The following is a 16,387-nucleotide window of genomic DNA, read 5'->3' as shown; positions in this document are numbered from 1 at the left end:
GAAGAAGAAAAAAACCCTGGGGAAATTACAGTGTACCAAAATTATCAGATGGAAATTGAACCCTTGCAAGCTAATTTGATTCCAATCCCCGCTAAGATGATGAGCATCTTGAGGACGAGCAAGCCAAAGCCGCTGCCAGTTTCCTGAATGCGCGGGTCCCTAATTGGGCCAAAAGCTACCTAGCGGCTGCACATGCACTGAGCCACTGAACTATTCGTCAAGGTAAGTTGGTGTCACATTGCCATATTGTTGTGTGGCACAATGGGATACTTTCTGTGCTGCTCTCAGTTCTCAGAGGAGGAAGGGTTTGTTTTAAAATGCTATAATCTATTTTTACAAACACATTTCACGATTTGCATTCAGATACGTCATCCTCTTATCCGTACACTGTTCAACTTCAGGGACAGTACAGAAAAATAAACAAACAAACAAACAAACAAACAAACATAAATAAATAAATAAAAGCTATTCTTTGTGACTATGATTCCAGTATTTGCAACATATTGTGTATTTTCTTAACAATCATGCTAATTAAGCAATAAATAAATAAATAAATAAATAAATAATAACAACAACTATAATAATAATAATAATAATAATAATAATAATAATAATAATAATAATAATAATAATAACAATAACAATAATAATAATAATAATAATCTAGACACTGAAGCATTTAAACCCTGATATATTTGCTAATGAACAAATAATTACTTCTACCCATTTTAAATAACTTTAGGGACAATGTAAGATCATTATAATACTATTCAGAAACTGAAAATTCCCAGTAGTAATTAAAATAGTATACTGATTTAGTTAATGCCTTATTCCGCCCTCTGTAGGCATGCTACAGGTTGGACTATTCCTGTAAGCAATTTGCTGTCATCAGAGTCGCATGTCATAGCATGTAATTATTCAGCTAGTCATTTCTGCACATCCACAACACATTTCTGCATTTTATACCAATCTACTGGAGAAGAAAAGTCAGATAAAGAAGTCTGCTGGCTAACAATAAGTATGTTAGAATTTAATATGTAATTGGTCTCAGTTGCTTGCAATGATTGATACACAGCATGCATTACTCTAACACATCTATTAGGAGTTGCTATAGCATGCAGGTCCTTAGATTATAAGGCTGAAAAGACAACTGTGATGCTAACTAGATTTACTAGTGTGGTGATTAACCTCAATCATATTGATTGTGAAAATTAAATGAGATTATTTATAGTACAGTAAATCTCTGAGTAATGTCTCTGGAGTGCAGTGTAACAGGAGCAGAAAATAACAATGTGCTGAAGCTAATGATTTTCAATCAATAGTATTTCAGATTTTCAAGCTAAGAGTTTTAGGTTTATGTTTATGTACAAAAACAAGTCTGACTTGGAAAAAATATATATTACAGTACAGTATATGACCAGGACATTATTCAAATCAGTACATTTTGTTCTGTGGACTTTCATTTCGATAATGTTTGACTTGGAAAGTTTAAATAACTAAATTTACACTCACCTTTATGTCCTGCGATGTGTATCGGTGATAGAAAGAGTGTTAGCATGCAGATGAGCAGCAGAACTTGTGTAAAGGTCTTCTGCTTTTGTTTCTTAATCATCCTAGGAAGAGAGAGAGAGAGAGAGAGAGAGAGAGAGAGAGAGAGAGAGAGAGAGAGAGAGAGAGAGAATAGAGAGAGAGAGAGAGAGAGAGAGAGAGAGAGAGAGAGAGAGAGAGAGAGAGAGAGAGAGAGAGAGAGAGAGAGAGAGAGAGAGAGAGAGAGAGAGAGAGGTTGGTAAAGGTCAAATCTTAAAAAATTGTCTAATGTAAAAATCACTTCACACTAATAATACATTAATAATCCTGCACTTGCTTAAATAATGAGTTATGACATGTACTAATCACCAGCTAATGAAGAGCTAACCTTAACTATGACATGAGTCATGAATTTATGCATGGAAAAGCACCTTAAGCACGTCACTAAGTGTTTGTTAGATAACGGATTAATTAACATGTAGCGGTAAACTCACTCTATAAGCAGTACAGCTGTGTGCACAAACATTATCCACAAACATATTGTGAATACTTCCAGAATTTATCAAACATAGAAAGATGCAATAATAGTAATAACCACCAATCGTTTCAATTCAACCTATTTTTTTATCGTTCTCCATCCATTTCTTTTCCAATTAAACTGTAGTACTAGCACATGCTCTGGGAGGATCAGGCCTGGATCTTTGCTCCTTTACAAACAAGGGTGAAAATAATACAATAACGGCATCTGCTAAAGCAATACATATTATCCATTAACATTTAAAACCAGAAATGAATGGAGAATAATGCAAATAAAAAATGAATGAAATAAATTCATATTCTTTCTAATAGAGCAGGTTTAATGGAGTTTAATTATTTAGTGAAATTATGTAACTCGTCATTAGTTTATATTTAAGTAAGTATTAATTGAGATATTCTTAATCAAGTACTCTTACTGTAAAGTCAGTAGTACTTTTTAGGGTAGCTTTTATGTGATTTCTTTGTTTGTTATTTATTGGCTTTTATTTTTGTATGGTTAGCTTTAGTATCTGTAATGTTATGTGTATCTTTTAATTTCATCTTTTATGACAAGCGCTTTGAGAAGCGCTACTTTTAAAGGCGCTATACAAAATAAAGTTTATTATTATTATTATTATTATTATTATTAATAGTCAGTAGTGTATATTTACATACGTTTTGGAAAAAAAAAACTAGTTTTGTGATCTACTGTATATACAGTATAATCTATATACCTAATCTATGATCACACACACATCACAACTGCACACGCAATCTTAGTCTGTACACTGTCACTTAATAATGAAGTAAGAATAAGAATAAGAAGAAATGCCGCAAGCTTCGCAATTCTTATCAAAATTTCTCAGCTGTATGAAACTAATCTGAATTTCACTCATTCACAAAGATGTTTTTTTGTTGTTGTTGTAATTACACATTAAACACCAGAGGTGAACTTAACTGCACTCTAAATTTTATTGCACCTTCTTCTCATTTGTCTTTGCCAACCCAAATATGTAACACCTCCTAATTCATCTATTTCTTTTTGTACTTTCGTTCAGTTATGGGAAACAAATTATTCACCTTAAAATAACACCAACCCGATACCCAAGCGAATCCGGTTTCATTCTCAAATATGTTGAATTTTGGGCTCTGCTCTGAGGGGAGTGTTATATTTTTGCACCTCATGCAAGTGACAGGCTTTGTCTCTGTCTCAGTGGAGAAAATGAAGTCGTCCTCTGTATTTCTGAGGACGTGTCTAGATTACATATTCCATATGTAGGGAGGTGCCAATGGTTTTTGTACACACACACACACACACACACACACACACACACACACACACACACCATTTTAGGATGTGGCTATAATAATTATTATTGACTAAATAAGAAATGATTTTCAGGCAAAAGTTGATTTTATTTGGACCTGCCTTTATACAAATGTGAATGCAATCAGAATATCAAGACACTACATGCATGTGTAAGCTTGTATATATTTTACAGCGCACTCTTTTTTTAATTCTTAGTTCTTTCTTAATTTAAGATCCTTTCATGAGTGCTATGTTTAAATGTCCTTATTACTGTCTGAGAGATGCCACACATTGTAAACAATGGCAATATTACCTTCACCTTTACTTTATTAGAAAGTCCATTTATATATAGGGTGTAAAATCCTCAGGATACTTTTCATTGCTAAATTTTGACTGATTAATCGAGACATTTGGTGATTTCCATTATTTCTGATTACTGAGACTTGGGAATCTGGTTAGTACACAGAAGCAAAGAACGTTTCATATTATAGATTGCAAGGGCATCGATTTGGGTAGGGACGGTAGGGACATGTCCCTATCAATATCCAGGGAACACTCAATTGTCCCTAGCAATAATTGTGAAGCCTATATATATATATATATATATATATATATATATATATATATATATATATATATATATATATATATATATATATATATATTTACACTGATGTCCGTCTGTGTCTTGTGCTTTTTTTACTTATGTCATTTAACATTTATCCAGGAATCATTATATAAGTTAAAAAATATTTTACAACGGCGTTCTGTAAAAAATAGCGCAACTTGTAGAACACAAACGTTTAACAGATCTACACCCCCTGCAATGAATCCCTCTGTAACTCACCTCTCTAAAAGGATTAGCCTTTGCCTTTTTTGAGTCCTGCCTCTCTAACTCACGTCGCTGTTTGATTGGCTTTGTCTTTCTCGCTAATGTGTTGAGGTCGGAGGCTGCAGCTATATTCCGTTGTATGAAGCAATATGCAACGTGATTATGCAGGTTACCGGTATGTGAGTAAGAAAGTATTCTTATGACAACAGTTTTATGCAGAAAAATACGGGGAATGTTGTCCCCACCAATTTCACATAAATTATGTCCCCAACAATGTCAAATAAATTATGTCCCCACCAATGTCAAACTCAAACTTACGCCCTTGGTAGATTGTGAAGCACTTTATAACTTAAGCTAAAATGAGACTTGTTATGTATGTGTGTGTGGCTTGGTTTTGGTTTTATTGCTAGTCAAATGTAGACATCTGCATAAGCATCTGCTCAACCATCAGTCTGTGACACAGCAAATAAAATCTCAGAACACAAGAACACAGAATGTCCACCAATAGATCTGTTCTTTATATTTGAGCAACAATGTGCTACAGTGTATTTACTCCCTGAGGAGATTGAGGAAAGACGATCTATCTACCATTGAGAGCGTGATGACAAACTGCATCTCTGAGTGATCGAGGAGATGCTCAGGGTCTAACCAGAAGGCCCTCGTGAGTGCGGTGGGAACTATCCAACACATCACCACTACCATCAGGGACAGTTGAGAACCATCATCAGTGACTTCTCCCCCATTAAGGAGTCTCAGCTATCACACCAGGAACACCTTTACCTTCTCAGCTGTCAGTCTCCCTTCACGATGCCACTAAACCCTGAACCTCTATACTTCTACTTGTACCATATGTTAATCTATACTGCAGTGTGTTTGAATGCCATTCATTCATGCCATTGGATCCATGTCTACGTATTTACCGCTCCATTTGTACCTTCTTTTAGCTTCATCCTTCATTCAGTTGTACTGCAGTGTCATGAATACCATTCAATCATATCACTCTATTCATGTCTACTCATATATTATACCGTTTGCACTGCATTGTTATTGGAGATCCTGCCTCATTTATTTCTTTCCTTGCACTATACCACTCAATGCTAACTTGCTATCTGCACATGTGGGTTTCTGCAGGAATCTCTGGTTTTTGCTCAAAACTCCCTTCAAAACATTGCTAGTTAGTGTTTTGGCTATGATAAAAATGACCCTAGGGTAGATAATTCTGTGAATGTGTTTATGTGTTTTGCCCTGTAACATACTGGCAGTCTGTAGTTCAGTCTCACATCCAGTGATTTTGAGACACGCTCCGGCGGGACCCTTACCGGGTCTAAAGCAGTTACAAAAAATGAGTGAGAGAGTGAGTGTGTGTGTGTGTGTGTGTGTTTGTGTGTGTGTGTGTGTGTGTGAGAGAGAGAGAGAGAGAGAGAGAGAGAGAGAGATTATGTCTTTAAGAAAGAAAAGGAATGATGAAAACGTACTGAATATAAAAGCTGTAGTTGGTTCCTGTCTGCCACAAACTCTGCTTAACATTTCTTACACTCTAGTTTTACTCTAGTTTAAATTTAATAAACTGATTATTTCCGTAAATCCAATTTAAATGATTGTTTTTTTCTCCTTTAGTTTCAGTTCTGCCGTAGATAGACACTGGCTCATGAACTTTGGAAAACTGATAAACAAGATCTAGATCAGGCAAGTAAATCAAATTGTTGTTCTTTTAACACCGTAATTTGATATTTGGTTCTACCTTTCCCAAGAAATTGTACTGTGTAGAATTAAGCTTTAATATTAAAATGCATCTATTATTCAGGGAATGTGTTTTTACCTTTATGGTCTTTTTACCCAAGGTTTTATCTTTTTTTTTATGTAGAAAACACTGTGAGATGTTTTGAAACTATGTGTTTAGGAATGAGATTTTTTTTTAGATATTTTTAGAGGATGGAGTCTTGCTGTTATCAATAAGATACAATTCTCATAACTCATAAAAAGTCTATTAATACTAAGTCTATACTTCTCTAAACGTGTATAATAATAATAATAATAATAATAATAATAATAATAATAATAATAATAATAATAATAATAATAATAATAGGGGGGCACGGTGGCTTAGTGGTTAGCACGTTCGCCTCACACCTCCAGGGTCGGGGTTCGATTCCCGCCTCCACCTTGTGTGTGTGGAGTTTGCATGTTCTCCCCGTGCCTCGGGGGTTTCCTCCGGGTACTCCGGTTTCCTCCCCCGGTCCAAAGACATGCATGGTAGGTTGATTGGCATCTCTGGAAAATTGTCCCTAGTGTGTGATTGCGTGAGTGAATGAGAGTGTGTGTGTGTGCCCTGCGATGGGTTGGCACTCCGTCCAGGGTGAATCCTGCCTTGATGCCCGATGACGCCTGAGATAGGCACAGGCTCCCCGTGACCCGAGGTAGTTCGGATAAGCGGTAGAAGATGAATGAATGAATAATAATAATAATCTAATCTCATTGGGTTCTTCTTTCTATATAAGTACACATTGGGCTCCATATATGAAGCAAGTGATATTAGATTAATGACTATATTTTGTTCTATATTTTGAAGGCTTTTTGCAATAAGTGAAAATTATTAATAAGGGAACATTTTGCACAATAAGTGAAGCTGGAAATGTTGCCAAACCTTTTTTGATTAATTCATTTATTTCTTTAATTTTAGGAGAATCCTGTTGCTAAAAAACTTGGAATGAAATGTAATTTACTATTGATTCTATTTGGGTTTATCGTTTTAAACCATGTTTTTGTTAGACTAAGTGTATTGTATATCGAACTTGGACTCAAACAAGCAAATGGTTGAATTTAAACGTAACAAATCTTTGTATATTTGCATATGGAATGAGTCATGCAAATTGCTCCAAATTTACAAGTGACACAATTTAGAGCTGAAGGAATATAATAAAGAATAAAAATACAGTGTAAATATGTGGCAAGGAGCCATAACATCTCTTGTAATAAATAATTCAAAAGTTTCAAAGTCTAACAAAAGACTGTTCCTGTTACCGAAAATGTCTAAAACAGCACGCCGTGTACTCTCACTGTTAGTGCCGGATGATCTCATCTGTCTTCATTACACTTCTCCTGTGTGAATCATATCAAAGTAATCACACTGCATCTTCTTTTTAAACATTTCGCAAACTTTTAATCCTTTATACACACATTTGGCTTCATTCACACCATATTTGCTTTTCTCTTTTAACCCAAGAACGATTGCTATGGTGGCGAACTGAGAGAAACAGAACATGTCTAGGCCACTTTCTGTGAACTGTAGAGTTTGCAACCCCCCGAGCCATTTTCTTTTCATCAGCTCCTTCTCCCTACAACAAATTGAATAGCCACAGGCCAATGAGCACAGTTCACAGCACAGTGTTGACCTTGGAAAACAACGTACATCAGCTGCCTCAATGCAGAAGCTCGGGAATGAAAAGTCCTCAATGGAGGTATCCAAAGATACACAAATCGCAACACAGAGAAGTTTAAAGAGATTATTGCCATTTTGCAATGGCACTAAGACAAAGGTTTACACCAGTTAAATAAACTGACAGGAGATTGTAATTTATAAATGGACACGTAACCAATTTTTTGTCATTAAAATTGTGTCACAATAGATTTGGCTGGTAAAATTATATTATATGGTCATGTGATCATCAGATCAGCAAACATCATGAAGAAAAATGAACACATTAAACAGCACAAGTTATAATGAAGAATGTTACAGTAATATAATTAAATTATTTCGGTCATTTCTGTCTTCACAGTAGTTTTTTCTTTTAGTCGTTATCCTGTGATCATGTTTAATTCTGTAACTAATAACGATCACTACGATGGTACTAGAAGCAGCTACACGTATATTATGCTCCTTCTATCAAGATTAAATTTGCTTATAAATCGACTGACTGTTCTTGATTGCTGCTTACTAAAGAACAACAGTTACCTGCTGTATCCTGTCCATAAATGTTAAGTGGACAATGCTTTCATAAAGTCTTTACGCTGGTAAATACTTCTTCATGTATTGTTTGTACACTCTGGAGGCTGGTAATAATCCTTCAAAAATAGTATATCATGTTTTTTTATACATATCCTACAAATATTTAGAAGGGCATGGACGAAAAAAGTATCAGTTATGTAAGGCTGATTAGAAATTTGTCTCTGTGCAAAAAGTGTTGACTGCAGCAGAAGCTGTAGGTGAACTGATGCTTTTCAGGGTTAACAGTGCAAATGCAAAAGAAAAAGAGAATGCTGATGAGTCAAAAAGTAAATCAAACAGAAGAAGACAAAGTCCCTTGGTTTGAACACTGTAATTCAGCCACAGAAACACAACAGACCTTAAAGATCTTCTCATAAATGGGATTTCTTCTGTGTTTCTACAAGTGTCATATATGTGAAGAAGATTAGATCGAACACCCGACACTATGCACTGAGCCAAAAGTCTTGAAGTAACAAAGCTTTACAAAGACAAAAGTCTACCAAAGTTAGACACTTACATTTAATAATGATAACTGAATAAATCTGAATTGATGGGGTACCAACTCAACACAGGGCAGGATGGGGTACCAACTCAACACAGGGCAGAATGGGGTACCAACTCAACACAGGGCAGAATGGGATACCAACTCAACACAGGGCAGGATGGGGTACCAACTCAACACAGGGCAGAATGGGATACCAACTCAACACAGGGCAAAATCACACACACACGCCGGACAACTTAGAGATGTCAATCAGCCTCTAACGCATTTCTTTGGACTGAGGAGGAAACCAAAGTATTCTGAGGAAACCTTCAAAGCTCAGGGAGAACACCACACACGTATGTTTCGAGATGGGATTCAAACCCCTAACCTTGAAGCTACAATGCAAAACTTTTGTAAAATATATTTCACAATTCTCTTTCTCATTTTTTTTCTTACAGCTGTACATAAGTACAGGACAGATGCAAAAGCACAATATCAGTGATAAGAATCACAGAAAAAAATCTATGCTGCAGATGTTCATTTGTTCTAAAACTCTCTCTCTGTGTGAGTGTGTGTGTGTGTTTTTGTGTGTGTGTTTGTGTGTGTATTTGAGTGTGTTTTTGAGTGTGTTTTTGTGTGTGTGTGTGTGTGTGTGTGTGTGTGTGTTTGTATGTTTGTGTGTGTGTGTGTGATGTTTATGTCTTGGTAGGGCCCGAATTGAGTGTGTTTTTGAGTGTGTTTGTGTGTGTGTGTTTGTGGGTGTGTGTATGTGCGTGTGTGTGTTTTCGTGTGTGTGTTTGAGTGTGTATTTAAGTGTGTTTGTGTGTGTTTTAGTGTGTTTGAGTGTGTGTGTGAGTGTGTGTGTGTGTTTATGTGTGTGTTTGTGTGTGTGTGTTTGTATATGTGTTTGAGTGTGTGTGTGTTTGTATGAGTGTGTGTGTGTGAGAGAGATGTTTATGTCTTGGTAGGGACCGAATTGAGTGTGTTTTTGAGTGTGTTTGTGTGTGTGTGTATGTGCGTGTGTGTGTTTTCGTGTGTGTGTTTGTGTGTTTGAGTGTGTATTTGAGTGTGTTTGTGTGTGTTTGAGTGTTTGTGTTTGTGTGTGTGTGTGTTTGTGTGTGTGTGTGTGTGTGTGTGTGTGTGTGTGTGTGTGTGTGTGTGTGTGTGAGATGTTTATGTCTTGGTAGGGACCGAATTGAGTGTGTTTTTGAGTGTGTTTGTGTGTGTGTGTATGTGCGTGTATGTGTTTTCGTGTATGTGTTTGTGTGTGTTTGAGTGTTTGTGTTTGTGTGTGTGTGTGTGTGTGTGTTTGTGTGTGTGTGTGTGTGTCTTGGTAGGGACCGAATGTTCCCACAAGGATGATAGAAGTATATAATATTATAAAATAGTAATAACGTCATCTTGTAGCATTAAATAACTACACATATGATCTCATCAATGGAAGATCCTCACAAGGATCATAGAGGTGGAGCTGTAACACTAAAAGTCTTATGTTATATAACATTTTATTATGTACAGTTAGGCATACACAACATAAATCTCACAGTGAGCTAAACAAAAAAAAAACTATTATTGTAACTTCAATTCCGATTAGAAAAACAACACACACCTCCAAACAAGAAAAATATGAGACAGTATCAGGTCACTGAATAGCCAGAGCCTTGGAGATGAATAGTGGTATGATCGCCATTTCTTTGTTATTTAGTTGCAGTGAGTTCAGGCTGGTGGATGGAGTCACCTTGACTGCACAGTTCAGCTCAGATCTATGAATGTGGCAGGAGGGAACTTGGCAAGAACGAAGAGTAAGTACAGGTGATGACATCCTGTAACATGCACCTGCTGTCTCAAAAGCTTCCACTGCTAGCAATTGGAAAGAAAAAAAAACAAGTAAAGGCTCAGGGCTGGAGGGTCATAAAATCTGATATAATGTGGATCATAAATTTATGTAGATGATAGTTCGTCAACTATATGAGGCAATAAACATTACAGAAAAACAATCGCTTCATTTGTTTTGTTTTATTATTGTATTATATTTTAAATCTCAGTATTTTTTCCTTGCTCTTCGTGGTGCTTTGCTTTTGTGGTTTTCCAGAATCAAGTATATTTATATTAAATATCAAATAGCAACAGATTTAATATTTAGTTACACTCAGGGATGCTCCATTTACTCAGTAATGTAACTTTTGATGGCTGGTTATAGCAGAACTAATTTATAGATTTAGTATTTTTGTTTTTTGTTTTTTATACATTTTTGCAAACTATTCTGATCTTTTCCACAACTTCAATATTAAGTGTTTCCTGGTGGTCGAGTGGCAGGACTCCTAGGCATGGAACCAACCCATCCACCGAGGGGTTAACATCCAATGCCGGTCCAAAGCCTGGATAAAATGAGAGGGTTGCTTCGGGAAGAGAATTTGCCATTAAACCTGTGCCATAATCACATATGTGGAAAGGGATGATCTGCTGTGGTGCCCATGAACATGGAGCAGCCGAAGAACAGCAATATCAAATTTTATGCAGATTCCTGAATAACAGTATAATCCCAATTAAATTCATTTTATTTCCAGATTCTAACACAACAAAATGTGGACAAATTCAAGCCACATCAGCACAGCTGTGTAGTGTGTTCATGGGTCCAAGCCTTGGTCAGTTTCCAGCTGTTTTTTTTTTGTATTTTAACTACTTATGTATTTTTATCAAAATAGCCTGATTTGTGCAGGTTAACAACCATCTGTGTTTTTTTGTACTGATTATTTACATTGTTTATTCTAAACTATAAGTGTTAAAGGGCTTTTTACATGTGTGTAAGTTCATATTTACACTATAAGGAAACAGGATATGGGGATTGAGAGTGATAATGAATGATAATCAGGCCCTGTTTGCTTCTGATATTCACATGTGTCCTGTGATCCATTCACTAATACCACCTTCAGAGCTGGTCTGGGACACGAATGACTATATAACATTTGTAGTAGAAGTGAAAAAGCATCCTGGACAAAACACCACCTAATGCTATATGTTCACGTATTACAAATTGGCAGGAGATCATTTGTTTTCAGTGATCTGTGACTTCCGGAGACATGAGCGACAGTGACAGATGTGTTCACAACGGATATGTGTTTAACGGCACTTGTGTTTAATCCAGACAGATGTTAATACCAGATCTGAAGCCTTTATTTATTTTGTCACATCTAAATTACAGCACAGTGAAATTCTTTCTTCCCATATTCTGACTCCATAGTTATAGTCAGAGTATAGGGTCAGCTATAATACAGTGGTGGTGGTGGTGGTGGTGGTGGTGGTGGTGGTGGTGTGTGTGTGTGTGTGTGTGTGTGTGTGTGTGTGTGTGTGTGTGTGTGTGTGTGTAAAAGTTAAGTAATACTTTTATTTCACCTTGTTACTTAGAGGTCAAAATGACCTTAGCATTGTCTCTGCAAAAAGCTCTTCATTATACAAATTGAACCAAGCTCATTAAATCTTGTTCCACTTTTGTTTAAAAAAAAAAAAAAAAAAAAAGAGAGAAAAAAAATCTTAAACTGGGTCACTGCAACCCAAAGGGAACATAAGGGTTAATACTAAGGAGCCTTATTTATATGGTAGCACACTGTTCTATGTAACATTAGCAAAGCTGCAGCCATAATCGCCCTCAGTAATGATGATGGTCTGTCATTTATTTCCTGAGCCTCTGCAACTTGGCAGCCATCAAGTCTTCCGTAACTGTCTTTTGATTAAACCTTTCTCTTTTCCTTTCTCTTCTTCACGCGGCCCTGATCCTGTTGCACCTAATGCCAGTGTGATGTTTCAATCAATGTCCCTAAAATTCCACCCAGCACCCATTAGCTGTTCAAATCATTCATACCAATCAATCATGAATCCTTCTCTTTCTTCTTGCTTTATGTCTGCGGTCCTCTCCTATGATGGTTCAGAATACACGTAGCCTATTTCTGATCCGGCTTTAATTGCTCTTTTTTTTTTCTCGCAATGGCCGCATTAATTATGGATATAGTTCAGAAAGGCATCGTATGTCTCAGTGTGAATTCCTTTAAGCTCCGTGTCCGGTTTGAACCGATCGACACTGTATTCAGTCACAGATTACAATTGAAAAGTGGGATAAATTTGTGGGAATTTAAAGCCCATTTTAAATACTTACAACAATCTCCAAAGACACATATTTAGCTTTAATTTTTGCCTGTTGAACAATGTTTCTTTGTACAGATCCAGACAAAGATATTACAGCATCGATATGAATACTGCAGTTCGAGACTATGATGTACATGATGTTAAGTAGATGTACATGTACTTTTTTTTCTGAATTTTTTTCTACAGTGTTGCTTATCTACAAAGTCGTACAGTAAGTGAAATTAAAACAAAAATATAAATAATAAATGAATAATAAAAAAAAAAAGTCCAAGAATCATTTGAATTTGTGAATTTTTCTAAACAATGCTACACATCCTTTTTTTAATCTATCTTCATTCAACCTCTCTGTATTCTGACCACTTTTATTCTTAAGTGTTTCAATAAAAACTAAAACCACACACACAAAAACAAGTTTGCGTCCTGAGTAACATGCTCCAGTTCATTGGTTTAAACTTAAATTATTATATTTTTCTGTCATTTCTTGAAGGAATCACTTATTCAAAGCTGAGTTAAGCCAAATATATTCTGTGTGAGAAAGATGTGTGTTGTGTTATCAGAGGATTATTTATCTATCATTTATTTACAATAATTCTTATATTTGTTGTTATTCTTAATAATAATTATATTGATCAAATAATTCAGATGAAAATACTTTTACTAAGGTTTTTTACCTCCCTAAAAGGAAACCTGGACAAACAAATAAGATGCATAAATTGTGTTTTCTTTGTTTGTATGTTATTAGTTATAGTAGTGTTTTATAATAATAATAATAATAATAATAATAATAATAATAATAATAATAAATAATAACAACAATAACAATAATAATAATTAGTATTATTATTATTATTGTTGTTATTATTATTATTATTATTATTATTATTATTATTGTTGTTATTATTATTTTTTTATACGAAAAAAATGGGCTTTATTTTCTATGTAAAAAAACGTCTTCCATTTAGGGCCAGAAAGCAATGTGTCTTAGTCACATTTTTCTCTGTATTCGTTGATGGAGATGTGAACTTCCTATTTATTCTTCGATTGGATTTTGTACATCACGTTGATTTATTCCATTATACTTTGTAACCAGTGCACCACAGTATTGTATATAAATTGTAAAATCTTCTCACACTAACAGTTATAGTGTTAGAGCTACTGCCTGAGTTTACTGAGATGTTCCTAGAGTGCATTCAGTGCTTTATTCTCTTTTTCTGCCCTCTCTCAGGGGTATGGGATGAGTTGCAAAATACCATTACCTTAGAAACACTCCCATCATTAAACACATTTCAAGCTCTTTTACAAACTGCCCTGAATTAAACATGCTGCTGTTTTACACAGTTCTTGTCCTGAGGTGAAATGTGTTATGGCCTTTATCTCGTTTCTATTTTGTTGCTTCTTAGTGTATTGTGTATGCTTTAATGTGTCGAAATCTTCTTTTACGTAAAACTGTTTGCTCTACCGTCTTGACCAGGACACCCTGGAAGAACTTTCCTGGCTGAATAAAGAACGAATGAAAAAATAAAAAGTGTTAGTTCCACTGTAGCATATTGACTAAGCTCAGTAAAAGGCCAGAAACGGAATCAGCGCTGGCAGCTTTTCCCTTTGTTCTCATCCATCAACCTGTTCAAGGCCACCGCTCATCGCTCTGGAAAACAGCATGGTGCAGTCTCTGCCAACACATTGCACATGCTCTTCTTTTATAAAACGACTTAAAACTGAAAAAAAAAACAGCCGAGTGTTCCGGGAAAGCTAACGGTACCATTCGCCAATATGTTCTGTGCAGCGACGGATGACTTGTCTGTGTATCTTCTACTTTCTGCTCAACAAGACCAAAGCCAATGTAAATGGACTTAATAAATCCAGTTAAATCATTTCAACCTTTCGAAACGTATTTTTGTTAGGATATTCACATCGAACTTAGCATTCATTTTTTTATTTTCTTTTTTCATTTTTTTGGGAACTTTTGTGTGCAATTTCACATTTTCAAAGAAGACAATATAAAACTGTGCTTACATCATTAGAGTAGCTAATAAATAATCAAGATTATGCAATACCACTTTTTTTATTATCTGCTATTTAATAATCATCTGATATTGTTTTATTAAAAAACTACTAAGCTTTAAAATGATTTCAAACGATCCAAGAAAATATACGAGACTCAAAGCATGCTGTACAAAACCACAGCTTTTACACAAAAATCACTAAACACCAATGTAAAAAAAAACTGTAAACGCTTTTGTATATATTTGTCTATGATTCATTCACTCATCTTCTACCGCTTATCCGAACTACCTCGGGTCACGGGGAGCCTGTGCCTATCTCAGGCGTCATCGGGCATCAAGGCAGGATACACCCTGGACGGAGTGCCAACCCATCGCAGGGCACACACACACTCTCATTTACTCACGCAATATTTGTCTATGATGTTATTTGTTTTGTTATGTGTTTGATCAGTTGAAAATAAATATCAATAATCAAATTCTAGTCATTTGTTATCTTATTCTCTCTTATATCTGATCAACCACCTTTTTTTCTGATATTGACCCCAACCCTGATACTTGATATCAGATGCTATTTTAGCCAATTAATTAAAATCACATTCACAGAATTGCAAATTGTGACAAAAGAAAATTGTGCAAAAAAAAGAAAAAAACCCTTCATAATCGTGCATTTCTAACATTTCCTCTATAAACACATTAAAAACAGCTGACTGTTTTCACCCACATGTTTTTGTTTGTAATTCAACATCCCTAGTTTGGGTAGAAATGAGGTAGAACTAATGAAGTTCTTAATGAATCAGACTCATCAATATAATCAGATGATTCTCATCCAGTGATTCAGGTTATTTTAGTTTTATTAAGATTTTGGTGCTTTTTTTCATATTTTTCGAAATCTACTTCAACTTCAAGCGAAGGATTCTTCTTTAAAACTCCTAGCAGTAAAGACACATCTGTACCGTCTTTCTATGAGAGCCGTTCTCATGTTCCACACGTGAATGAAAGACAGATGTGGCTGAATGTCTTGGACCTTTATCTCCTCTGAATATCACAGAGTTTAATTTCTGAGTTTGCAAAAAATCCTCTCAAAATCCTGCAGGGACTGAATACTACACTGGGGTGTGAATTGTAATTGTATTACCGTTATTGCATTATTCCATCACACATCTTGAAACAATTTAATAAATAATTGTATTTATTTTTATATTTTATCATTTTTTATTTGAAATAAAATACTTTCGTAAATGATTACTAATAAAGAAATTAAAATGAAACAGCCCAAAAACAAACAAACAAACAAATAAATAAATAAATAAATTTCAAAGTGAAGAATATCTGGCCCTCATTAAGAATAACTCTTTGTCCTAACCAGTGTGCTACATTTCACCTTACACAACTGGAAGGGCCGGAAGTATCTAAAGTGTGCTCCGAACACTACAGCAGGCGCTTGTTCTCTGACAGGAAGGAAGTAGGTGCGATGTGAAGTGTCAGTACAGATTTCTATTTTTACTCTCTGGCTTGGAGCGCTCTCGCTTTCTGGCACGGACAACCCCAGATATGGCAGTTGACTAGACAGTTTTTAATTAACGCCTGTGAC

At 35.4% G+C, this 16,387-nt stretch overlaps 1 protein-coding gene across 3 annotated transcripts in view; it reads right to left on the bottom strand.

The window, feature by feature from the left end:
- LOC132859231 (chemokine-like protein TAFA-2) overlaps nucleotides 1-16,387 on the bottom strand; it is a 45,042-nt gene that overhangs the window by 17,918 nt on the left and 10,737 nt on the right. For all 3 annotated transcript variants that reach the window (XM_060889902.1, XM_060889904.1, XM_060889903.1), the window contains exon 2: nucleotides 1,513-1,613. In XM_060889902.1, coding sequence (XP_060745885.1) covers nucleotides 1,513-1,612 — 100 coding nt within the window. In that variant the 5' untranslated portion in view covers nucleotide 1,613. The remainder of the gene's footprint in view (nucleotides 1-1,512; nucleotides 1,614-16,387) is intronic.

Source organism: Tachysurus vachellii, chromosome 16 (assembly GCF_030014155.1).
Source record: "Tachysurus vachellii isolate PV-2020 chromosome 16, HZAU_Pvac_v1, whole genome shotgun sequence".
NCBI classification, from domain to species: Eukaryota; Metazoa; Chordata; class Actinopteri; order Siluriformes; family Bagridae; genus Tachysurus; species Tachysurus vachellii.
This window is presented reverse-complemented; position numbering and strand designations above follow the sequence as displayed.